At 38.3% G+C, this 26001-nt stretch overlaps 1 protein-coding gene across 2 annotated transcripts in view; it reads left to right on the plus strand.

Moving 5' to 3' along the window:
* The window catches only part of NBEA (neurobeachin), an 867588-nt gene that overhangs the window by 828046 nt on the left and 13541 nt on the right, over positions 1–26001 (plus strand). For both annotated transcript variants that reach the window (XM_084617023.1, XM_084617024.1), the window contains 5 exons: positions 5972–6061; positions 7840–8032; positions 12437–12508; positions 16233–16388; positions 18893–19063. In XM_084617023.1, coding sequence (XP_084473149.1) covers positions 5972–6061; positions 7840–8032; positions 12437–12508; positions 16233–16388; positions 18893–19063 — 682 coding nt within the window. The remainder of the gene's footprint in view (positions 1–5971; positions 6062–7839; positions 8033–12436; positions 12509–16232; positions 16389–18892; positions 19064–26001) is intronic.

The raw sequence follows: 26001 nt of genomic DNA on the forward strand, positions 1-26001 counted from the left end.
AATTATGATGATGTCACAATGTAGCACAAGTAAAGAAGGGGTACTAGGGGACAAGAGCTGAGGAAGCGCTGTTCTAAGTCAGCCATAAAAATGTTGGCATACTGTGGGGCCATGCAGGTACCCATAGAAGTGCCACTGACTTGAAGGTATAAGTTTTCCCTAAATCTGAAATGGTTGTGCGAGAGGACAAAGTCACAAAGCTCAGCCACCAGGTGTGCTGTGTCCTCATCAGGGATACCGTTCCTGACAGCTTGCAGTCCATCCTTGTGTGGAATATTGGTATAAAGAGCTTCTACATCCATGGTGTCCAAGATGGTGTTTTCAGGAAGATCACCAATGCATTGTAGTTTCCTCAGGAAGTCGGTGGTGTCTCGAAGATAGCTAGGAGTGCTGGAAGCATAGGGTCTGAGGAGAGAGTCCAAATAGCCAGATAATCCTGCTGTAAGAGTGTCAATGCCTGAGATGATGAGGCATCCAGGGTTTCCAGGTTTATGGATCTTGGGTAGCAAATAAAATACCCCTGGTCGGGGCTCCCGGGGTGCGTCCGTTTAGATTTGTTCCTGTGCTATACCAGGGAGTTTCTTGAGGAGATGGTGTAGTTTCTTTTGGTACTCCTCAGTGGGATCGGAGGATAGTGGCCTGTAGAATGTGGTGTTGGAGAGTTGCCTGGCAGCCTCCTGTTCATAATCCGACCTGTTCATTATGACTACAGCACCTCCTTTGTCAGCCCCTTTGATTATAATATAAGAGTTGTTTCTTGAAGCTGTGGATGGCATTGCGTTCTGTATGGCTGAGGTTATGGGGCAAGTGATGCTGTTTGTTCACAATTTCAGCCGGTGCACGTCTGCAGAATCACTCTATGTAGAAGTCCAGTCTGTTGTTTCAACCTTCAGGAGGAGTCCACACAGAATTCTTCTTGTAGTGTTGGTAGGATTAATTTCAGATTACAGATTAATTACAGATTAATTTCACTGCATTATTAGTGGTTTGCTCAAATTTATTAATTGAAGTCACAGAATCCCAATCATTCAATCGGATGCCATTTTATTAACATACATAACTAACCAACAAATAGTGCTTAAGGACAAGTAGCCTTTTCAAGTTACCTTTGGGACAGATATCACCTCATTCCTTCCCTTTCTCTATGCAATAGATGGTGATACAAACTATTAATAATAATAGTTAATTAATAATCCTCCCTCAGCTCACCAAGTTAGGGCTCAGTCTCCACCCATGCAAACTGAGCACTGGACTTTGGCATAACTGGAGGCACTTTGCAATAGGAGCAGATGGCTCATGTAGGACAAAATTTCAGTGGACTCACCAGTATCATAGGAATTAACAATTAAAGAAGTGCAGAAAAATTAAGTCAAACGTAATGAAGCTTTGGTGAAATAAGATATCCTAGAAAGCTTAACTGAACCTGGCATTAGTCTTTTCTGACATTAGAATAATTGACAAATGGGAAGAAAATGAAGTAGCTCTGTAGCCAGTAACGTCATTGTTTTATTATTTGTAAATAAAAATATAAGTAATTTTAAGAAAACCTCCCACTCCTTCCATGCTATTTAGTTGTCTGTAATTACATGCATTAAAGTGATTTATGCTTCATGTTTTACATAGGCAGCGTTGGTCATTATTATCAAAGAGGGGCTAGTTGGATTAGATGGACCAGGGGCTTCTTCCTCAATAATAGTCCCTGTGTTTCTCCATGTTCATCTTGAAAATATATTGGAGGAAAATAACTAATAAAAAGCCATTATACCATAAAATGTTTCTGTTTGTGTTTACAAGTTCAGTCAGTAATGAAGAAACTTAATTTTGGGGGGTTTTTGACATTTAATAAATGTGCCCTTTTTACCTACTACACTCGTAGAAACAAAGATTCCCTCTGTCATTTAATGGAAGAATTGATTTCTGTTTCTTTTATGTGAAAATAAAATACTCACCCAAAATGCCAAAGTCAGGTCACACTAAGAGAGAGACAAACACAGCTGCATGTTCATTCTTCAGGATGACAATAGGGCTTGATCCTGAAAGGTGCAAGCACCTTCAGCTTCCCAGTGGCCTGGCGTATGTCAAGCATATCTGTAAATGTGAAAATATAAACACAAGCATCTATTGCTCATGAGCAAAATACATCGTTTTTAGAGTATTACTTATTGTAACCAAGATGTGTCTATATTGATGTGCATCCAGGGCTATGTACAACATGTTTATCCATTATCTACTCTAGGAGAAACAATATTTTTATTTTGAACATTATAAAGTTATATTTCTCCTGGTTATATAAATGAGGATCTTTGAGCTGGATGTCCTTTTCAACTTGCAAACAGCCAGTAATTTAGCAGATTCATTTTGTTTCCTCAGTCGGACCTGTGAAATACAACTAACAGCTTTGGGACAGGTATCCCCTAATTCCTTCCCTTAAGACCTTGTTTTATCTTTCTGTGATATAAAAGCTTGACCATACACTACCAAATGCTCCCTAAAGTGTTTGAGTACAAATCTTGTTTTATGTATGGTAGAACAGCAGGGAGTCTCTATTCAGTTCCTCAAATTACTTTCCTGCAATGCCTTACTAAGTAAGCTAACACTAATATAATTGTAGTTTTGCTGTTTCACTGTTTCAAAGGCTTTAAATTTGGTAAGCTAGTGCTTTCAGAGCTAATGCTCTTTCTCCATTGAGGACATTTTGAAGGTGAAATAAAAGTAAATGTAATTCTATAAGAAAAATATTAAAGTAGCTAGAATGATTGTGTGTTTCAAGGAGTGATGGTAGTGCTTTGTACATTGGTACTGAGGGCTTGATGGATAGGAGAAAGGAAAATGATGCATTGGAATAGAATTTTAAGGAACATTATACAAAGCAAGAGATGTGATTATTTAGAAAAAACAATTCTATGCCTCTACAGGTCCTGCGATTAATTTGAAATACTGTAAGTGCACTGCCAGTTATATAAAAATTGTTTATAATAGCTATTTCCTATTCCTGCCTGTTGCTTGAATTACTAGAGGTGTTCTGGGGAATCTGCTTTTGATCTGTGTATGCTATGATCTAGTAAACTGAGCCCAGGGCTAGGAATCAGGAGAACTGTGATCTATTCCCAAATTTGCTGCAGATATGCTATGTATCCTTAGGCAAGTCATTTAACCTCTCTGTGTCTCAGTTTTCACCTCATATATAAAATGGGAATGATAAGACTTATCTACCTTTCTAAAGTATTTTGAGCTGTGTGGAAGAAGAAGAGCTAGACCTGCAAATTCTTATTATTTATGGTGCCCCTTGTGCAGTAGCATAGTAATGTTACATGCATTTTAACAAAAGCTATTTATATAGTTTCATTTCCTTAAAAAGTTCCAAACATTGTTTTAAAAAAAGTCATTTTCACAAGAAAAAGATAATACTTATCATTCACAGAGGGATTTAGGATTGTTTGGGGTTTTTGTATTTAGTATCTTTGTGAGTAGAAGCTGACAACAATACCCAGTATTGCCTGTTTACAGATTAAGACCTTGATCCTGGTACTCCTTCAATTCACTGCCAGGATTACCAGTAACTTCATTGTTTTCAAGATCAGTAGCATAAAGTAAAGGTAGTGAACATTTACTAGAACATCTTTAGTTGTAAAATAATGGATACTGTTGACAGGTAAGTTTTAAGTGTCCATCTCTTGTCATCTGAACAAGTCATCCTGGTTTTCCATGGTATTCTTCCTTTCTCCATCCTCTGCTATCATAAATCTTCTTGAACTGCCAGGCAAAGTCAAAAACGTTTATGTAAATTGTCTTTATAACTGAACAATCAGAATATTCCTGAGACCGGGCAACATGAGACCAAATGAGTGAATCTGAACTGGGCATCAGTTTACAAAATGTAATAATTAATTGCAGTGCTTCTACAAGAGGAGGAAACTATCAGTACTGCAACCATTATAAAAACTGGTAGAGGAATGTATGTTTTGTGATCAATATTGCTAGTAAATATAACAACTCACATTTGTATTTCAAAATATGATTCTTAAAAAGCACTATTGTAATAACTTTGATAATTGTCTGAACCACTGATAAGTGGGAGTTATTTGCTTCAACTGATTATTACCAGAGTTGCATGGAAGCCTGCATATCCCACTATGTCTGGCATTAACTGTTGCTATTAGTCCTTGTTTGCACTTATGAACACCAAATTCACACAAATTAAAGCAAAAAATAAAAAGTGTTGTGACAGAATAACGTACATAATATAAAATACTATGTCTGTGTTGAATTGAATCAAGTTTCTGTGTATTTAAAATACAGCTACAATGGAAACTTGCCAGTTTGCACCCATCTGTGGTCCTGCAAGATGCTGAGCTCCTATTAGGAGATGAAGTCAATAGAAACTGAATGTGCTCCTCAGTTTCTAGGTGATACTCAGCACCTTGCAAGATAAGGCCTCAGGAGACCCGCTGCAAACTAGCCTGTTCTGTGAATTAATGAGTGAGTAAGCAATTATTATAAAAACATGAATAACGCATCACAAAATGGACTTTATTCACTCAGGGCCTGATCCAAAGCCCACTGAAGTCAATGGAAAGTCATCAATTGACATCAGTTAGACTTTGTCTTAGATTCTTATTTTGTCAGTATATTATTTATGATAATTCATTGAATATTAGAAATATATTGCAATAATATTTTGTAAATATTACCAAAATTTTTAATGTCCCTATGGCATCTATTACAGCCTCTTTTTTGAGAAATGGGGAGAGGCCAACAGTTGTTTTGTGTGGACTATAAAGAGTACATTTTATCAGACTGCACATTGAAGAGGTTCTACTGCCTCTTAAATTGTTTTAAAAGAAATAATATAATTTATCAATGGGGTTTATATTTTAGGGGGCTTTTTCAGGTGCTGTTTTCTTTGCATGCTAAGGTGAGAAAATCATTGACGCAAACAAGAAAATTATTTAGGGCACAGTCCTTTCAAATATATGGGTATATACTACTTAGTATTTTTTAAAATCAGCTGCTTAACTTAAAGTGTAGTTCTGGATTTTCTGAAATCCACTGAAATGCAGCCTGTGTATCTGAAAGGCATATAGAGTTCTTAAATAGTATCATTAGTGGAGACAGCAGTAAAAAAAATTGCCAGCAATTGTTTTAAATATAGCTTAAAAACAGTTATATGTCTGAGTGGGTTGTGTAAGTGGTTGAAACATTTCGGTCTGTGGGCCAGTTTCTACTGTTTATGGAACTACTCAGTGTCATATACTGGGAGCAGAATTTGGTCCCGAAATTTAAAGTTGAAATTACTAATTATATATTTCATGGTTTTACAACCATCGATATTCTGTGGTATGAAAACTGATCCAAAATAAACACAAAAACTAAATATTGTCTTATCTGGTAAAAGAATACTACCAAGAAGTTAGATGATTATCTAAAGACTTTTATTGTAACTCCTGTAGCTATAGTGTATCTTGAAACAATACATTTCCATTATTTTTTTATTTTTAACTGCTGTGTTAGTGAAATTGTGATTGTTTTTTTCTTATACATTATCCATGAATTTTATTTCTCAATTTGCTTTCCCCCTCCTTTAAGATCCCAGAGGCGTATTTTATTAGAGATCCTCATACTTTCCTCCTTACAAAGGACTTTATTAAGGTATATGTGTTGTATTTGGTGCAAAGAAATCTCTCAAGACCTTAACTGCATGTCCTCACAGGTTAACATTTTCACATGTAACCCCAGCTACTGGAAATAAGAATGGTTATTTGGTTAACTGAAGCATGCTTGAAAGGAGAAGCAAAGCTTGTCTACAAAATACTAACACTTGGATGAGTCTGCAGCCTGAGAGAAGAGCACCCGGTGAATTTTCTGGACTTTTTTCATGGCTGACTTAGGATTTGCTTGCATTGTCAAATAGTGTGTTGACCTATCTCTTTGATGCATATTGATTATGACAATCACTCTCCTTTCCCTGCAGGCCATGGAGGCACAGATACAGAACTTTGGACAGACGCCATCTCAGTTGCTTATTGAGCCACATCCGCCTCGGAGCTCTGCCATGCACCTGGTGAGATATAACTGCTGGTTGGGAATTTATTTCCTTTCAACCTGAGGATCCTTTATAGGTCATAAAATACCTATTTAAGTAACACTTTCTTTTCATGCCCTGAGTTGCCTACAGTGCCGTAGCCCTTACTCTGTGCAGAAATTGCATGCAGGCTCTTGAACAGCAAGGTGGAAGTTGGAATAGCTCTAACTTCCTACAGTCACTGACTTCTGTTGCCCAATCTTGGATTTAAAAACTGCTATCTTCATAAATATGTATTTGCTGATTATAACCGCATGAAATAAAAATGACTGCATGCTTTTCTCATATTAAACATTTTGTTTCAAAAAAAGAGAGAAACGTTCCAGAGTGACTTATGAACATTGGCTGCTTGTCATGAATGAAGAAATGTAGTTCAAATCATGATGGAACCCTTCTGTCCATTCCTGTGAAAGAACACATTATGTCCTTGTAATTTCAATTTGAACTTCAGCATTCATTACCAACGCACTCTTTTATGTGCTCATTAGAGAATTATATTATGTAGCCAAAGTGAAAAATACTGGTATCTGTCTGTATTAGCGTCTTTGGTGTAAACAGCTGAGGGCAAGAAACTTCCTATGAAGTTTCAGTAAATAGATCATAATATTTTCATTAGCTTTCATAGTTTCCATTACACATAAGGAAAATCACATTGTGCAAATGGCAGTTCCTCTGGAAATTTTAGTTTTGCTCTTTTTTAAATTAAACAGTATCTGCAAATTTACATGATAGCTAGATATTTTAGATCTTAAAAATGTAGATAATGTATTTTAGACAGCAGTTTAAATCAATAGATTCAGAAAAGCAAAAGATTACTTAAACTTCCTAGAATTCATCCTAGTTGATACAGCAGTTAATTTATGAAGACATCTAATACATTCAAACTGGGCTTCAAGAAGCAATGAACTTCAATTGCAGCACTTGGACATTAAGAAAAACTTCCTAACTGTGAGGGTGGTTAAGTACTGGAATAAATTGCCTAGGGAGGTTATGGAATCTCCATCATTGGGGACTTTTAAGAGCAGGTTGGACAAACACCTGTCGGGGTGGTCTAGATAATTAGTACAGCCACCAGTGCAGGGGACTGGAGTAGATGACCTCTTGAGGTCCCTTCCAGTTCTATGATTCTATGATTCATATAATCTCACTGATAATAAAAATGTTACTAGCCATGAAAAAAAATTATGTTCTACCTACAGAATCATGACCCTGATTTTATAATCATTTATACTTTTAAATATGATTTGTAAGAAATTAAAAGGTAAAGTCAATTCATGTAGTTTTCTCTAAAGGATTAACTTAAATCTATAATACATTAGAAATATAACTAATCATCTGTGGGATTTCTGAGTTCCTCCTCTAAAAATTCTTGTTTCAGCCATTGGACTTTATACAATTTTATGTTTTTGATGTAATAATGGGTTAACTGACTCTTCTATTTGACTCCTATCTACAGTGTATGAATATTAACTGTTCTGATAGTTTTGTGTTTTGATTTTTTGAATTAATGCTGATTTATCATTTTACAACCTGTAATGATAACCTAATGGACCTTAACCATACCTCTTCTCTATTTGTCCTCATGTAATGATCCAGCAATAGTTTTCCCTCCTATATTGCTAGTGCAGATAGCATTGTTTTCCCTGTATGTACACGTGTTTGCCTACTCACTTTAACCTTGTTTTCCCTCAGACCTCCTCACTAATTGTGTTATCCCTTCTGTTTTCTTCTGCTCTCTTCTCCTTTCTACTCAACAGTGTTTCCTTCCACAGAGTCCACTCATGTTTAAAGATCAGATGCAGCAGGATGTTATAATGGTGCTGAAATTTCCATCAAATTCTCCTGTCACACATGTGGCAGCCAACACACTTCCCCACCTTACCATTCCTGCAGTGGTAACTGTGACTTGCAGCAGACTTTTTGCAGTGAATAGATGGCACAACACAGTAGGTATGTGCTCATAGATAGATCTCTTATTTAAATGTTCTGTACGCAGTGGAATCTTATTTAGTTTCAAGTGGAGTAGCTGGGTTAATCCCACTCATCTACAGATAGGCAACACATTTTTACCCATTTATCCATGTGTATATTGAATACTCACAGTGTCCATTTTCCATGGTATCACTCCAAGAAGCACCCTCCCTAAAGCCACCACGTGAGCTTGGCAGCCAATTGCTTTGTGCTACATCGGTATCAATCTTTGATGTAGCATTTTTGGGACAGTACTATTATTCTTGATGCCACATATATAATATGCCACAATTTTCAGGAATACATAATACTAGCCTAGCTAGTATGTGTGTATCACTGTTCACTGTGTGAGGGAGTGTCAGCTATATTCAGATGTCTGTCACAAGAGCCAATAGTACAAGCAAAAACTAAAGGACTATATTCCTTGGCTTCACTTACAGTGTGTCCGGTATGGGTGAAGTAGAAGAACTTAATGATTACCCCTGTGAACAACTAAGTGGTCATCGATCTATTTCAACATTCCCTTCTATTCTAAATGTTTCTGTGCTCTGTCACTGTGCAATACACATGTCAATGGTGATGCACAGCTATCTGGTTAAAGGTAGTTTAAACAAATCCAGGTATCTGACTTATCATTACCTTTGAGTATTATATCAGGTACCTCCACATTTAGAGGTACCCAAAGTTTATCCAGAGTTTTACACATCTCTTTTTAAAAGAGAATTATATTAATTTTGCTCATCCCCATAGCCTGAAAGCTTGAAGGGCAAGAAGTAGTCGTTGGCATATATAAACTGTGAAATGGAAATGTATTTGAAAAATGTTTTCTGTTCGGAATTAGTAATCTGAGCCTGCTACAGGTAGTGGCCATTTGACTAAAAGAGTCATTTGCTTACAGTCATTTGTGACACTGGCAGTTGAGGAACCCAATGTAAGATACCATAAACAAGTCAGTCTCCTACAGTACTTTAATACTAGTTTTAATAATATTGTTCTGTTAGTCTTTTGTAAATTTTTCAGGTCTTCTGGGGACATTGGCTAACCACCCTTGACCATTAGCAGGCTTCTTGGGGAACCTCCTAGTATGTGTTACTGTCTCCTCCATTTCTTAAAAGGATCTTTTAGTGGGCAGTAGAGCAGTGGGAGTAGTGAAACGCACCCACTCCCACCACTTTAGTGAGACAAAGGTAAATAATAGCTGGTGCGGTAGCTAAGGAAACCTCAGGTGTTCCCTAGCAACCATGCTTTAGTTAAGTGAAGCCTTATAGGCCTTGATATTTCCTTGAGGTTCATGTAACTATTTTGTTCACTTACATACATGTAAAACATGAACCTCTTTGCCAACATGCAGAATTCAGTTCACAAATCATATGTGAACTAAACCATGCACCTTTGTGCGACCTGGTAGTTATCTAAAATACCACAATGCTTTTTGGATAAATAAGGCAAAAGAGAAGGGTAAGCAAAACAATCAAGAAATTCAAAATAAATTCTACACTGTTCTTAGCTTTTACTCTGTATGTGCCATTTTCTGTTACTTCACAACAGTATAATTTAGAACAGAGTATCAGTCTTAATGCTGAATTTTCTAATTCTTGCTGGTTTAGTTTACAGTCTTAAAAGGTCTCTCTTGCCTACTTAGGTTTAAATTATACAAGAACTTTTAAAGGTGTATATTCTATTATAAAACTGTGGCATTATTTAATTGTAGTGTTTTTTACTTAATTATTCCAACAATAATAATCCAACAATCTAGCATTTAGGATAGGTTCATGAACATAAAACTGTGCACAGAGATACTCAGGTACCATCATAAGATGTAAACACAGCTTAATTTTTCCATAATAGCTTGTGCACACTAAGTCTCTGGCTTTCTAAGGTGAGATGTTAAATTACTGATTTGTAAAACTGATTTTACAAGGTTCATTGAGGACCCTCTTTACTTTTATGACATGCTACTCTAGACATTTATTTCATCAGTAGAAACTGACTATGTTATTACTAAATATAAGGATTGTCAGTGGAAGATTCTTAATCTAAAAGGTATGGTGAAAGTAAGTTTCAGATGTCTGGTGACATTACAAAAGATTGGGTTTGTCTTCTGACCTGTGGAAAGAGTCATTTGCCTTCCCCCCCCACCAACTATCCTGCACCGAAATTGTGCTACCTCCCTCACAAGTGCTTGCTCCACCAATTTTCCCTCTCCATCCCACCCCTTTTGTGAGGATTACTCGCAGTGATAAATGGGGCCTAAAAGTTGTGGCTCAGTAATATAGAAAAGAAAAAATCATTAATGTTTACAGCCTAGTATAGCAAACTCCTGTATAAGAAAGAAGGATGATTTGTCTGGCATTGATATACCATGCTCCTGGATACACATATCACAACAGTAACAGATAGTGTTTTCTGACATCTTTGGTTGACCAGGGGACTTTTCCTCTCCCTATCAGATTAGGACTTTACCACTGAAGTGTCCTCAGGACTAGACCATTGCAACTCACTCTATATTAAGAGACTCCACAGCAATATACTACTACTGGTACATTATCTCTGAAACTACCTCACTATATCTACTTCTCCAAGGCAAATACACTTCACAATGACAATGCATCTAGAGAAGCCCAAGCTAAAACAATCAGGGGCTTGGGGCACAATATTCTGAGTCTTATGCAGAATCATAGAAATGTAGAAAGAAAAGGAGTAGTTGTAGCACCTTAGAGACTAACCAATTTATTTGAGCATAAGCTTTCGTGAGAAGTGAGCTGTAGCTCACAAAAGCTTATGCTCAAATAAATTGGTTAGTCTCTAAGGTGCCACAAGTACTCCTTTTCTTTTTGCGAATACAGACTAACACGGCTGTTACTCTGAAACCTGTCATAGAAATGTAGGTATCGAAGGGGAATTAAGAGGTGACTCAGTCCAGTCCCCAATGCTAAAACAGGATTAAGTATACCTAGACCATATATGTGTGTGTATTCATATTCTGCAGTAGTCTACATTTCCTTTTATGGAGACTTGGGAAGGAAAGGAAATAAATAAATATAAGCGTCACTTTCCAGACATTTTATATATATATAAATTACATACATTGTAAGGGCAAACAGTCTAGTGGCCCAGCGTGGAAAAGATCGTCATGCTATGTCCCGAGCCCAATTTAAATCTTAGTCGCCTCTCCCAATCATTTATGGATACCATGCGTGAGATCTTGCAACATGACTGATTTGCTGGGTCCAGAGTTGTACTTGTTAGAGGGTTTGATAAATGTATTTTCAGTAAGTTGGCCACAACTAGTAGAAAACTCTGAAATGTCAATTCTGACTAAAACATCACAGATTATGGACAATAAGAAGTGCTTCTCACTTTACACAATTTCAGTTTGCAGCACAAAGCAAATTAGATACCATTTTCTTTTTAATTATGGGGTTTTTTTAAGTAAACTGAAAAAATAATGAAGCCGTTTCAATGAGCAGAACATTTCCACCCGAAGTGGATTTAGAATGTTATTCCCCAAATGGACGGAATTTATGCACTTGTACTATTATACTGCCATTTAAGATAGATCTGTTCTGTCAGAATAGTAAGTTAATATAAACTATCCATGTGTGATGGGAGAGGGGCTGCATCTTATAACTATCTCCATCACTCATTATTGAACATTCAGTTCAGAGAAATGTGTCAATGTTATCTTCTTCACACACATATAGGGACCATCATTGTAAAAGCCAACAACAACCAACAGTTAACCACACATATTCAAGATATGTGTTTCTAAGCATAGGAGGAAACTCTGGTGCAATACACTGTATGGTGACTCTTGGCAAATAATGACTTTTTTATTATAGCTCTACATTGCACCAACAGTAATGACTCTATAGTAGCACTTGTGTGGACTAGGATTGCTAAATGTGGCACTTCCTGGCTAGGCCCCTGAAATATTCCTTATACTAGCAGTGGCTGGATTAGAGCTTTGCACCACTCATGAATTTCCCTCCAGGAAAGGAATCCCCGGTTGGCTGTTTAAGCCAGTTTCCCTCCCCTTTTGTACCACTGTAATGGCGCTGTGGCTCTGTCCCAGTATTTGTATATAACATAGTGGTCTGTTACACCATTGTAAATCAGGAGTTGATTTGCTGAAGTGAGCAACAGCAGGTGTTGGTTCAAAGTTAGCATATATATTTGTATTTAATTTTATTTATTTGAGTAAATAACTTATATATTTTGTCACATGGAAAAAGGAATCTTAAAAACTGATATAACAAGAAATGGGAAGAAATTAAGCATTTATATGGGGTATAATCATTTTACAATTCTAATACTGGAAAAAGAATGTAAAAATTTCATAAGCTAGTTCCATATTTGTTTTATTCCTTCTTTCATCTGTAGGCCTCAGGGGAGCCCCAGGATATTCTTTGGATCAAGCCCATCATCTTCCCATTGAAATGGATCCATTGATTGGTATGTCAAGGATGAAAGTATGGTTATATAGTTGAAAACAGTATTTTCAAAAATTATTGATTAAGCTATATTTGTATGTTGTGTTTCATTTTACACAGAAAATAGGCAAATATTAATTCTTTTTCCAGTGCGTGCACATGTGCATTCTACTATTGGTGTGTGCGCACTGCACTCACAATCACCAGAAATATTTATTTCTCAGTGGTACCCATTGGGGTAGATTTTCTGTGTTTATCTGCTTTTTTGTTGATCGCTGGTGCCAAGGAGTGCCTCAGTCACTAGGCTTCAAGCCCTGCGTTTCCTGTAATAAGGCTATGCTCCTGAATGACCCACACTCAAGTGTGTTGGGGAAGCTCATACTGGGGACCATTGCCAAATTTGCAAGAACTTAAGCCTCACATAGAAAAAGATGGGAAGGCCAGGTTAAAGTTTCTGCTCATGAAGGTGGGACTGAGATTTCCATCTGAGCCAGGCTGGTCAGACTTAGCACCGAGTGCCCCAATGTCAGTAAGGAGAGCTGCTTCTACTGTGTCAGAGTCCCAGCACTGATCCTGATCCCCAGTGCCTAGGAAGGGTCATAAAAAGCAGACTACCAAAAGAGGATGATCCCCAGGACTCCTCTGCCTCAGTATTGCAGAAGCTGGCACTGTTGACTCCGGCACCTGTGCAAGGTACTGTTGAGTCCAGAGCCAGAAGAAGCTCTCAGATCTGCGGCACTGCATTGTACCAACACTATTTTGGTACTCACCATGCTCGAGGTGTTTGCGACTGCCAGGATTTCCTCTTGCTGTTGGTACTTGTGTCGCTGGCAGTAAAACAGCTATTGCTATTGGTGTCAGCAGGCATAGGGGAACCAGCTGGATCATTACAACTCTCAGTATCGGACAAACTTCACCTACCCATGACAGCTCGCCCAACACTACCATCAAAGGGGAAACCTGCGATGCTGGCCTCACTACAAACCTCTCCACCTATGCACCAATCACTGGCCCCATCGGGGCTGCACCCCTGTGGTCACTTGAAAAAGAGACATCCTCTTCTGAGTAGGAGATTGGGTCTCTTGTCCTCGAATCTGCACTCGTTACATCTCCAGACCTTCCCACCCTTCCATGGATCCAGTCACAGGAATACCATCAAGTGGTGGGCCAGGAGGTCACCGGTGTTTTACACTGATCCTGTGGCCCTTTTGGAATTTGTGGTGTTTTTCCCCAGTTTCCAGGGCATATTCCAGGTGCTCCTATTCAGTGGCTTCAAAAAAGGCGTCCTGCACCTTCCCACCAGGTGGGCACCTCTTCCCAACTCCGGTAGTGAGCCTGCTACCAGACTCCAGGAGCAGGCACAACAGGATCCCATAGATCAAGAAAGGGAGGAAAAGCAACAGAAACCAGTGCTGGCCTCCTCATCCTCCTGCCCTGACAAGGCAGTCTCAGGAGCTGGCATGTTACCTCCTCCAGATGACTATAAGGTTCACCAGGAATTGTTCAAGGGAATGGCCTTAAATCTGGGCATACAGACGGAGGCAGTAAAACAGTCCTCCCACAGCCTTGATATTTTAGCCACTGCAGGTCCTCTCAATGAGGCCATTATAGAGGCTGCAGGTCCTTCTAAAGTCTTTCCTCTCAATGAGGCCATTATAGAGCTTGGTTAAGAGTCTGTGGCAGACTCCTGCATCCTCTCCCCCCACTTCAAAAAGGGCTGAGCAAAAGTGCTACGTACCTGCATAAAGTTATCAGCTCCTTTATACCCATCCCCTCACCTCCAGGCCCCTAATAGTATTGGCTGCCGACGAGAGAGAAAGGCAGGGACATCAGGATGCAACCTCAAAATCAAAGGACTCAATAAGATTAGACCTCTTTGGTAGAGGAGTTTATTCTGTGGGTGGGGGTTACAACTCAGAATTGTAAATCAGCAGATGTTGTTGGGCAGACATGATTTTAATACATGGGACTCCATTCAGAAATTTAAAGACTTGCTGCCACAAGATGCAAGGCAAGAGTTCTCCTCCCTAGTGGATGAGGGAAAATCGGTGGCAAAGGTCTCATTATAAGCCGCTCTGGATGCGGCTGATATGGCTGCCAGGTCCATGGCTTCAGCAGTGACCATGCATAGGAGTTCCTGGTTACAGTCCTTGGGCTCCCACACAAGGTCCAACAGACTGTCCAGGACCTGCCCTCTGAGTGATCCTCATTCTTTTCGGAACAGAGAAAGATAAAGCTCCATAGGCTAAAGGACTCAAGGATGACTCTGAAGTCCCTTAAGTTGTATATCCCAGCGCTTTCCAGGAAACACTACAGGCCAATAATCCCTCTATTACTCTGCCCTGGCTACCCGTCAGGACCTGCAGAGAAAAACGAATAGGGATTATAGGCGTAGACCACCTTCTCCTACAACTGCATTAATTCCCATCCCACATAGATATCCAGGGTGTTTTAAGCAGGCATTTTGATGGGACGCTTGAGGATGCAGTTCCCATGATGCCAGCACCTGTTTTTCATTTATTTGCAAACCACCTTTCCCACTTCCTCTGTGCTTGGCCCCATGTTGTAGCTCTGTTAGAATGGATTGTTGGGGCCTATGTTTTTAATGGTCATTGTTTTGCTTTAACTGTAAAACCTTGCTGTGGGATTTTTAATCAAAAATTTTCAATAGAAATTGTGTGTGTGGGAGGGTCTTTTAATAGCACTTTTTCGAAGTAACAGTGAAAGCAAGACGGTAATATGAAGTGTCTCAAAGCGAAAGGTTCCCTTTTCTTTGTACTAATTAATTGCTGAAAGGCTTGGTGTAGAAGTAGTAGTTCAGGGGATTTATCCTTCACTTTCTCATTCTGTATATTCATTTTTATAACCAAGTTTGAAACAAGATTGTTTTCTCAGATGTTATTTCATCAAAGAGTGAAGGATTTAAACATAATAACCCCAATTAGCGATAATAGGAATTTTTGGATTACTGAGAAATATCTGCATAGTTCCTGTGCCCATTGATAGGAGAAACATGTCCTGGGCGTATTAGCCCCTTACTTCCAATCTTTCCTGACTAACAACTCCATTTCAGAGCTGGCAGCTAGAAGTGTTGGATCTGAGCTCCATAGCCCATTCAGACTTCCTCCACCTGGGGGATTTCCTGCTGGTATTGCCTCTCCTGACACTGTGTTCAGTGCCGGCTCCATACCTGATGAGCAGGCATATTTTAAGAATGCACATAGGATTTAAATAGCTGCATCTGATTGGGTCTGTCAACCCTATGATCCAATTAAGACTCTGGAGGTGTGGGTTACATCAAGGCCACATAACACAAGATGAGATCTTCACCGCAGATGGTACACCACCAAGAATTGACTCCATACAGTTTGTTTATGTTAGGACTGGAATTATAAATGGACCTCGTTCATTTTTCCATAAGTTCAGTATGTAGCTTTTTTATCAGAGAATACTTCAGCAAAATACTTAAAATATTATCACATATTATACGTGTTAGGCTGTTTATCAAGAATTGTCACAGCATATAAAATCTTTTGCCTTATTCAAAGGGAAACCTGAAGACTCACAATAATTTTATATTTCTGACATCCAGTATAGACAGCTCCAAATGTTTATATTCAAAATGCTTACTGAACAACAAATTCACAGTTCATTGAAAGTTAAATGTATTCATTTTCTCCCTTAAGTGCATGACAGGAAGGTGTTGGAATGGCTTATTCATAAATGTGTTTTGCATTTCTTTACAGCCAATAACTCTGGTGTGAACAAACGGCAGATCACAGACCTTGTGGATCAGAGCATCCAGATCAATGCACATTGTTTCGTGGTCACAGCAGATAATCGCTACATTCTTATCTGTGGCTTCTGGGACAAGAGCTTTCGGGTTTATTCTACAGAAACAGGTGACCGTAAACACAATAGCCTGTTTCTTATGGGTTCTTATGTCACTATATGGCTTAATCATAGTAACAGTATTTAATGTAGAGTGCTTACTTACCACCCAAGAAATTATAGAAATTCTTCTTTATAAATATCTGCTTGTAATAGCTTACGGATGTTATTTTGAAGATAATGGGTGTAATAGAAAACCAAAAAGTTTACTGTTTTGCTAATGAAAGCTATACAAACCATTGTGATATTAATTAATTGATTCCTTGTGTAAAAAGGTGAACCAAAGCTATTTATTAAATTACAATCTTTTTGATTGGGTGGGTTGATTTGTTTTACATGGACTCTACATTCAGTTGTTTAGTTTTAGTGATAGTGTGTGGTTCTTTGTTTGTTTGATCTAATGTGAAAGCAAATTTACACAATGTACTACCCGTAGTTAGTAGGATTTTTTGTTTCTTTGTTTTTGTTTTGTGTTCTGATCAAATTTCCACTGTAAGATATTTGGAGCCCATATTACTAAAAATTGATTGGAGTATTAGAAAAAGATGACTAACATTGTAGGTCTGCCGTTGATGTTAATGTGGGACAAATATATGTTCTTTCAGTATAATAATGTAATATCGTTATGGAACAGTTCATTTGATTTTATATATTGACAATCATTCATGAGCCTATGTAGAATCATAGAATATCAGGGTTGGAAGGGACCTCAGGAGGTTATCTAGTTCAACCCCCTGCTCAAAGCAAGACAAATTCCCAACTAAATCATCCCAGCCAGGGCTTTGTCAAGCCTGACCTTAAAAACTTCTAAGGATGGAGATTCCACCACCTCCCTAGGTAACGCATTCCAATGCTTCACCACCCTCCTAGTGAAAAAGTTTTTCCTAATATCCAACCTAAACCTCCCCCACTGCAACTTGAGACCATGACTTCTCATTCTGTCATCTGGTACCACTGAGAACAGTCTAGATCCATCCTCTTTGGATCCCCCTTTAAGGTAGTTGAAAGCAACTATCAAATCCCCCCTCATTCTTTTCCACAGATTAAACAATCCCAGTTCCCTCAGCCTCTCCTCATAAGTCATGCGTTCCACGCCCCTAATCATTTTTGTTGCCCTCTGCTGGACGTTTTCCAATTTTTCCACATCCTTCTTGTAGTGTGGGGCCCAAAACTGGACACTGTACTCCAGATGAGGCCTCACCAATGCTGAATAGAGGAGAACGATCACGTCCCTTGATCTGCTGGCAATGCCCTACTTATACATCCCAAAATGCCATTGGCTTTCTTGGCAACCAGGGCACACTGTTGACTCATATCCAGCTTCTCGTCCACTGTAACCCCTAGGTCCTTTTCTGCAGAACTGCTGCCCAGCCATTCGGTCCCTAGTCTGTAGCGGTGCATGGGACTCTTCCGTCCTAAGTGCAGGACTCTACACTTGTCCTTGTTGAACGTCATCAGATTTCTTTTGGCCCAATCCTCTAATTTGTCTAGGTCCCTCTGTATCCCATCCCTGCCCTCCAGCATATCTACCTCTCCTCCCAGTTTAGTTTCATCTGCAAACTTGCTGAGGGTGCAATCCACACCATCCTCCAGTTCATTAATTAATATATTGAACAAAACTGGCCCGAGGACCGACCCTTGGGGCACTCCACTTGATACTGGCTGCCAACTAGACATGGAGCCATTGATCACTACCCGTTGAGCCCGACAATCTAGCCAGCTTTCTATCCACCTTATAGTCAATTCATCCAGCCCATACTTCTTTAACTTTAGCTTTGAGCAGGGGGTTGGACTAGATGACCTTCTGGGGTCCCTTCCAACCCTGATATTCTATGATTCTATGATTCTAACTTGCTGGCAAGAATACTGTGGGAGACCATGTCAAAAGCTTTGCGAAAGTCAAGGAACAACACATCCACTGCTTTCCCCTCATCCACAGAGCCAGTTGTTATGTAAAATCATTTTGCAGAGCAGGAAGTTAAAACCCATGGAGAAATGACTGTTGGGCAGGGATGGTGTCCCTAGCCTCTGTTTGCCAGAAGCTGGGAATGAGTGACAGGAAATGGATCACTTGATGATTACTTGTTCTGTTCATTCCCTCTGGGGCACCTGGCATTGGCCACTGTTGGAAGACAGATAGTGAGCTATATGGATCTTTGGTCTGACCCAGTATGGCCGTTCTTATGTTCTTTGAACATTTAAGGTCAGGGCTTGGGGTGTGGCTGATCTGCACAGAGCACAGGTCCAGGAAGTGCAAAGGTGAATAGTTTAAAGCCCACCTTTGCACTTCCCTGATCCTTGAGCAGCCTCTGTACAGGACCATCTGTCCTACATCAAGTTAGAGCAGCCTTTGGACTGTTCAAATTACTGCTGGCTACAAATGCCCAAAAGGGCCAAAAACATGTTGAATTACATGTATTTGGTTTCACTGTTTTTTAAATGTGCTTGTTGTCACTTGTATAAAAAAGAATGCGAATACATACAGAAATCAAACTTGTAATTTCTTCTACTGCAGGAAAATTAACTCAGATTGTTTTTGGCCACTGGGATGTAGTTACTTGCCTTGCCAGATCAGAATCCTATATTGGTGGTGATTGCTATATTGTCTCTGGATCTCGTGATGCTACATTGCTTCTTTGGTACTGGAGTGGCCGACACCATATTATAGGAGATAATCCGAATAGCAGTAAGTATATATTGTGATAAACACCTGCTAACTTTATATTCTGTATCTTGATTTTTAAATCCATTCCATTAACATCAATAAAAATTATAAAATGTATACGTTATTCTTGTGAATTGCAGGTGCAGTATAATAATGATGAGAAATTAGTTCAGAAAAAAGTGAATATAGATATTTAAATGGCTTATGTGTGGTAAAAATATTTTTGATAAATCATTTCAAGGCCTAATCATAACTTGAGAGCCTTTTCTTAAATTCATAATTATTCCTATCATCCTGTTGCAACACACTAGAATAAAAAGGGTTGGCTTTGTACCCTCAAGAGTCAGGATATGTAACTCCATATTTTGATTTCTCCTTCCCCGTAACTGTTTCCATTCCATTTTAATTCATTAACTTTTGTTATTTTGTAAGGTCATCTCCTCCCCCATCCATTTTTTTCTTTTTATGCTGTATTGCAGATGTTAACCTGCACAAACAAAGGTGTCACACGTATCAGGGAATCAAATGAGTAACTTTGAGGAACAGTCTTAAAGGGGAGTACAATATTGGTATAGAAGTGGTGTGTTGGAATAAAAATAGGGAAAAATAAAATGTCAGTAAAAGTTTCCATGTCATTTGTGAGGGAAGGCTAGATATTATTTATTATTATTATTATTATTATTATTATGTTATTCCTCTGTGGTGGAAAAGGGCAGCTTTCTAACAGTGCACCAGAACAGCTTGGGACAAGAGTAAATCAGATAGATATAAATATTCGGTAATCATTTGCTGAGTCCCTATTGAGAAAATAGATAGTAAAAGGCTAAAATGCACTAAGAATGCAATTAGAGGAATTTTTTGTTGATCATTGAGGTAATCAAGATGTTTGCTATTGTCTTTCAATATTGGAGTAAAAGTGTTTACTGTTCTGTCAGCTAAAAACTAATGGACTCTAAGATGCAATCTGTAAAATTGTAGAACAGTTCTGTGAGTGTTCTATAGAATTTTGTAGACATTTTGCTGAATGTGGTAAGAGCCCAAAGTGCAAATATTTACAATATTTATGCATTTCCGAGACTTTTATTCTGCTTGCATTATTTGCTGAGTTTTTAAAAAGTTTTACACAGTTATGTTACATAGAAGGAAGGAATTAATTATCTCAGATTTGGAACTATAGGGGAGGCTAGTATGTACATATATAATATATACACATTCTCATCCAGGGAATGTCGCAGTAGAGGTCTGATAGCAGAGATAGCAAGAAAGATTTTATCCCTTATAGTCATGACTTCAAATTGTCAAATAAGTGACTGTTTCACACTAATCATTTTCACAAAGATGAAATGGTGTGTTTTGTACACATTTTACAATCCTCACAAAGATTGTTGTTATTGGAGATACAAGGGTTAAGTTAATGAAATAGTTCTGTTAGGAAATATTTCTTTGTTGCAGCTACATTTCTTATGCATTTATTGCTAGTAGATTAGGACTTATCTTGTAGGAAAAATGAAAGTAAAATGTTCTGTGTAGGTTAAATCCAATTAGTTAATATCTTTAGAATGGCTCCCTAGAAAGATGCAGATGATATTTTCAGAAAAGGATTAGTTTCTTAAGAGCTGTCATCTGGAGACACAGATAAGATATTTTATATCACAGACTGTAAGGAGGTGAAGAATTCAAAGAAAAATGTAAGGCTATAGTAATTATGTGGGCTGGGTGCTTGACTTTATAATGATCTCTTAAACTGAAAGACAGTTAATTATCAATTTCAGCTTTAGTGCATCCAATTACCAAAAGGAACTTTAGTTGGTTCAGAAAACATTCTTTTCTAAATCACCATACTTTACTCAATATTTTCAATTCTGTATTTTAAAACATTGTATGTGTTCTTACGTATAAAACATAAACCGTGTTTTGACTTAAAGAAAACATAGCTGTGGCAATTAATAAATTATTTTCAAATGTATTGTGAGAAAAGATTGTCAGGATGAACTCCTTACTGGTTTGGCTACAGTTCATGAGAATCTAATATATTAGTTGGAATCCTGACTAAACATCACATATGTCAATAGTCAAACCTGTCAAACTCATGCAGAACTCTTTACTAAACAATCTGTATAGACATTGTGCTTAGCAGATGACCTCAGTTCATGATTGTCTGTGTGGGAACTAGTAGATCAGCTCTGGTTTAAATCAGAGGAATGGGAAATAATTGGTTTGGGTAAGAGTCTTGAAATGTGCTGCTCCAGCTCAGTGATTAAGAACTTGCTCACTTGGAAAGAAGATGGGGATCTCTGTTACAATTTTACAAGGATTTCTGTACACAAAATGTATTAAGTAATTTATAACTTAGAATACGTTGCTGCAATCCATAACAAAAAGGGGTTTTTTTGCTCTAAATTGCCATTTGTTAGTTATTTTCTGTGATGTGAGGAGAATGAAATTTTACAAAGTTTTAAAATGCAGTGGTTTCCCATAAAAATAGACTTAGAGAAATAAATTTGCCTCAGTATCTGAATAATTCCCTATCCCTCCCTAAAATTACAATAGTGAATACTATAAATGCTAAGTAACTTTATTTAGTTATTTGAGGCAAGTAGCAAGTTTTTAAGGATCACCACATTATATATTAACCAATTTATTTGAGCATGAGCTTTCGTGAGCTACAGCTGCTGGACAGTGGGGTGGGAGGAGGTATTTTTTCATATTCTCTGTGTATATATAAAGTCTGCTACAGTTTCCACGGCATGCATCCGATGAAGTGAGCTGTAGCTCACGAAAGCTCATGCTCAAATAAATTGGTTAGTCTCTAAGGTGCCACAAGTACTCCTTTTCTTTTTGCGAATACAGACTAACACGGCTGTTACTCTGAAACCTCACATTATATATGTCTGTGGGTAGAAGAAAATTGATTCAGGACAGTCTGGAATATTTCCAAACTGTTTTCAAATGGGTCTGAAACACTCATTATGGGCTATCCATCTGCCACTGAACTCAGTGGGAGTCTGTCTGTGGGTTTGAGTGAAAGCCAACTCTGGTCCAATATGGGCCAAATTATGAATACACTTATTCCAAGGTAAGTGGAGCAATCTCAATGACCTCATTAAAATTACTCATTACTACACTGAGTGTTAAGTATTTGCAAGATCAGGCCCGATATATGTCAAATAGGGGAGATTTTCAAAGGCACAAATATGAGGTGGACACCTAACTGCCTTTGAAAATCTTCTCCATTAATGTTTTGTATTAGGGTTGAGAAATCTATTCATTAAGTTTTCATTTGTAAAGGTACAGTTAATTTAAGGGTAAAGGTTTGTTTATATGTACAATTCATAATACAGCAGAGATATTCATGTTTTAAAAACATGAAGAACAAATGTGACCCTCTTGTGTTTAGTCTCTCATAACTGCAGAGTGTTGTAAGACAGCATTAAATCCAATTACCAGTTTGTCCTTTTTTTCTCTTTTAACATTTTTTGGGCACTTGTTTGGCTTATTGCTACTATAACTGTATTATTCCTCATAAAAGGCATACCAAAGACTATGTGATATGCACTAATGCTCAATATGTATTGTTACAGCTGTTTTATTTGTATATGCTATGATGGCTTTATTGAATGGCTCTTTCAAACAGGTGATTTTGAAACTAGAAAATTATCTCTATCTTTGAATAGAGACCTAAGTAGATGATAGAACTGCAGAAGAGTGAGGGACAGATGATTTCATCTGAAACAGACACAAATTCAAACACTAATTTGGAAGTGATAAAAATTAATTTGCACACTTTAATTGGAACCAGCCTCTTGCATGAAAGAAAGGAGAGCAGAGCAGGCAGTTAGTGCTAAAAGCTGATTGAATTTTTTGTCAGGTAGGTATGTTGGACTTGGCCGCTTATCCTCCTGAGCCTCTCTATGCAATATATTACATTCAGCCTCTGACTGGTGTTCTTTAAAAGGATCAATGCTATTCCTGTTTTGTCCCTAGAGCCTGAAATTTTATTGATCTTGGGACTTGACATTTCTCATTACATACCATAGCTTCCAACAGGATAGTTACAAGAAGTGTGAGTTAACACAGCTTTTTCTAACTGTGGTTGCGCTGACCATTATAAATACATTTTGTCGATCAACCCAGAGCTCAATTTGTGCACCTCTTATAATGTATAGTTCTTAGAAGTGCTAAATGTACATTGTATCTGTACATATGCTTGAAAGGGATGCTGGGAACTTCAATAAAGTAGGCAAATTATCCTGCACTCTTGTTTAGGTTGATAGAGAATTCCTCAAACTATAATCTTTGACTTTAGAACTAATGTTTCTGCAACAATTTTAAACAACTTCTTCATATGGCTGATGTAGATGTAGAGCAGCAACTATAATTTCACATTTCGGTGGTTAAGCCAGGTAATTGTTCCAGGAGTAGCGGAGTGTATCGCTGTGATGCTTCCTTCATATTTGTGAATTGGTACTGAGTTGTTATATGTTCCATGGTCTGTTCTGGTTGACCACAGCTGCAAACTGGAGAGTTTTTAATTTTCCATTTGTGCACCAAATTGATTTGATTTAATACACAAATGGAAATGTTAAACTCTTTCTAGGTGAACATTCCAGATTAAAAAGGTTCTGTGAATTTATATCTGAAAGAAGAATTATTTTAGACTCAGAAGAGCCACTAAAACTTTCCTTTATATTTTGATTCTTTTAATACCTATATTTGCAAAGTTTAAACCTTGAAAGGGCAAAATTTAAAAAAAAAACATATCCCAAAACATTTTGCACCATGTGGACACAAATAGGTAGATGCCTGCACAGATATGTTTGCATATGTATTGTGACAGACCCAGACCAGTGGGGTACAGGAGTCTAGTCGAAGGCAGATATACTGGCCACTGGATGCATAGTTTTCTGTTCCCTGAGTGACCAGAGCAGGGCTGCCCTAGAGCAATCAGGAACCTGCTAGAACCAATTAAGACACCTAGAGCCAATTAAGAACTTACTAGAATCAATTATGGCAGGCAGGCTAATCAGGACACCAGGTTTAAAAAGGACCTCCCATCAGTTATTGGGGGGTGTGCAAGGAGCAGGTAGTGAGAAGGTGTACTGCTGGAGGACTGAAGAGTACAAGCGTGATCAGGCTTCAGGAAGAAGATCCTGCAGTGAGGATAAAGAAGGTGCTGGGGGAAGGCCATTGGGAAGTAGCCCAGGGAGCTGTAGTTGTCACACAGCTGATACAGGGAACGTTGTAGACAGCTGCTATCCACAGGGCCCTGGGCTGGAACCCAGGCTGACCCTCTATACCCTGATCCCCCCCACTCCTGATCGGGCACAGGAGGAGTTGACCTGGTCTGTGAGAAACACCAGAAGGGAAGTTCCAAATTGGAAAGGAATCTGGCCTGTCCCCGACCCATTAGGTGGGACACAGAGACTGCGGGGATTGTTCTCCGTTTCCCTCATGCTGGCCAGTGATGAGGTTAGCTGAGTGAACAGCAGGTTTGAGCCTCTAGCAGAAGCGGCCAAACTGAGGGCTGCCGTGAACCACCAAAAAGCACAGGAGCCACCAAGGCAGAGGAGGAACTTTGTCACAGTATTGTCTGCTTGCATGTGTAGATGTTTATTTAAACCATTACGTGTTAGTGCAATTTAAATCCCAGTTTTTGAACTTGGCTTTTTCTTGTGTTCATCCAAAATGTGGCTATAACAGGCACTAGGTTTCAGAATCTCATTGTAAATCAGGTCCATTCAGTGTTCCACTGTGTCAATCCAAAGAAAGTTGGCATGAAGCTATTTGCCCTACCTTCACCTATTTGCCTGGTGACCAAAATATGCCTCCACCATTGTCCTATATTCTATGGGAAGTGAGCCCTTTTGGGGCTCTCATGTTGAGATAAGACACTAATTTCAGTGCTCCATCTCACACATCGGAAGTAATGCAATAAAAAGTACTTAGCATTTATATAATATTGCATCAATAGATCTCAAAGCAGGGTATCACTACCTCTCATTTTAAAGATGGGGTCAATACAGTGATTTGCCCAAATTCACTTATCAAGTTAGTGGCACAGCTGGGATCAGAAGTCAACTGTCCTGACTCCGAGACCTGGGCCCTCTGTATTGGAGCACACTACATTCCTCTTTTTAGCTTTCTTCCATCTATGCAAGATTCACAGTCCATTGCCTATTGTGATTTTTGTGGGTGTCTAAAGCTCCACAATATTCATGTTTCTGAACAAATAATGGAACAGTTCTGCCAAGATAAGATACTGTGAAGCTTGTCTTGAACTTAATACTATCAATAATCTTTCTTCGTAAAACATCAACTCATTGTAATTGGGCAACTTTCCCTAACTCGATAGCTGCATTATTTTCAGATGTAGCCTGCCAATTTTGACAAAATGTGTGCATGTTTTATGACTATAAAAACTAAAGATGATTATTTGTATCAACATCCAAAACAAAGCACCTCTGATGCGTTTATTTTATGTGTTTTTTTTTCTAAAGGCGTCAGTGATAAGATGCTTCTGTATCATACACGTATTTATTGAATTCAACATCTATAGCTCAATTATAGGCCTGTTCTTGTTCCCATCAAAGTCTGGGATGAAATGGGAACAGAATTTGACCCTATGTCTAAATCAGGCCTTTTTTTCCAAAAGAAGCCTAGGAGACATTTCCCCATAGCAATAAGTATATGTTACTTCCTCTAAGTGGTATTTTAATGGCAAGAAAATCCAGTGCATCAGAACAAATAATGACATTGTTCATATTTCTTTTTGTATTATAAAAGCATGGCATCTTCCACAGAAGAGCTTTACAGATGCATTATGCATTGCATTTTTGTCACAGAGATCAGAAGATCTTTTATTTTAAACCTTGCTGAAGAACTCAGTTGCCTGAAGAAAGGACTAAGTCTTATGTGCATTTTCTCTTTGTTTACCCTGTAATGATTTTTTTGCAGAGGTG

The sequence above is a fragment of the Lepidochelys olivacea genome (genome assembly GCF_965140295.1).
Source record: "Lepidochelys olivacea isolate rLepOli2 genome assembly, chromosome: 1".
In the NCBI taxonomy this organism is placed as follows: Eukaryota; Metazoa; Chordata; order Testudines; family Cheloniidae; genus Lepidochelys; species Lepidochelys olivacea.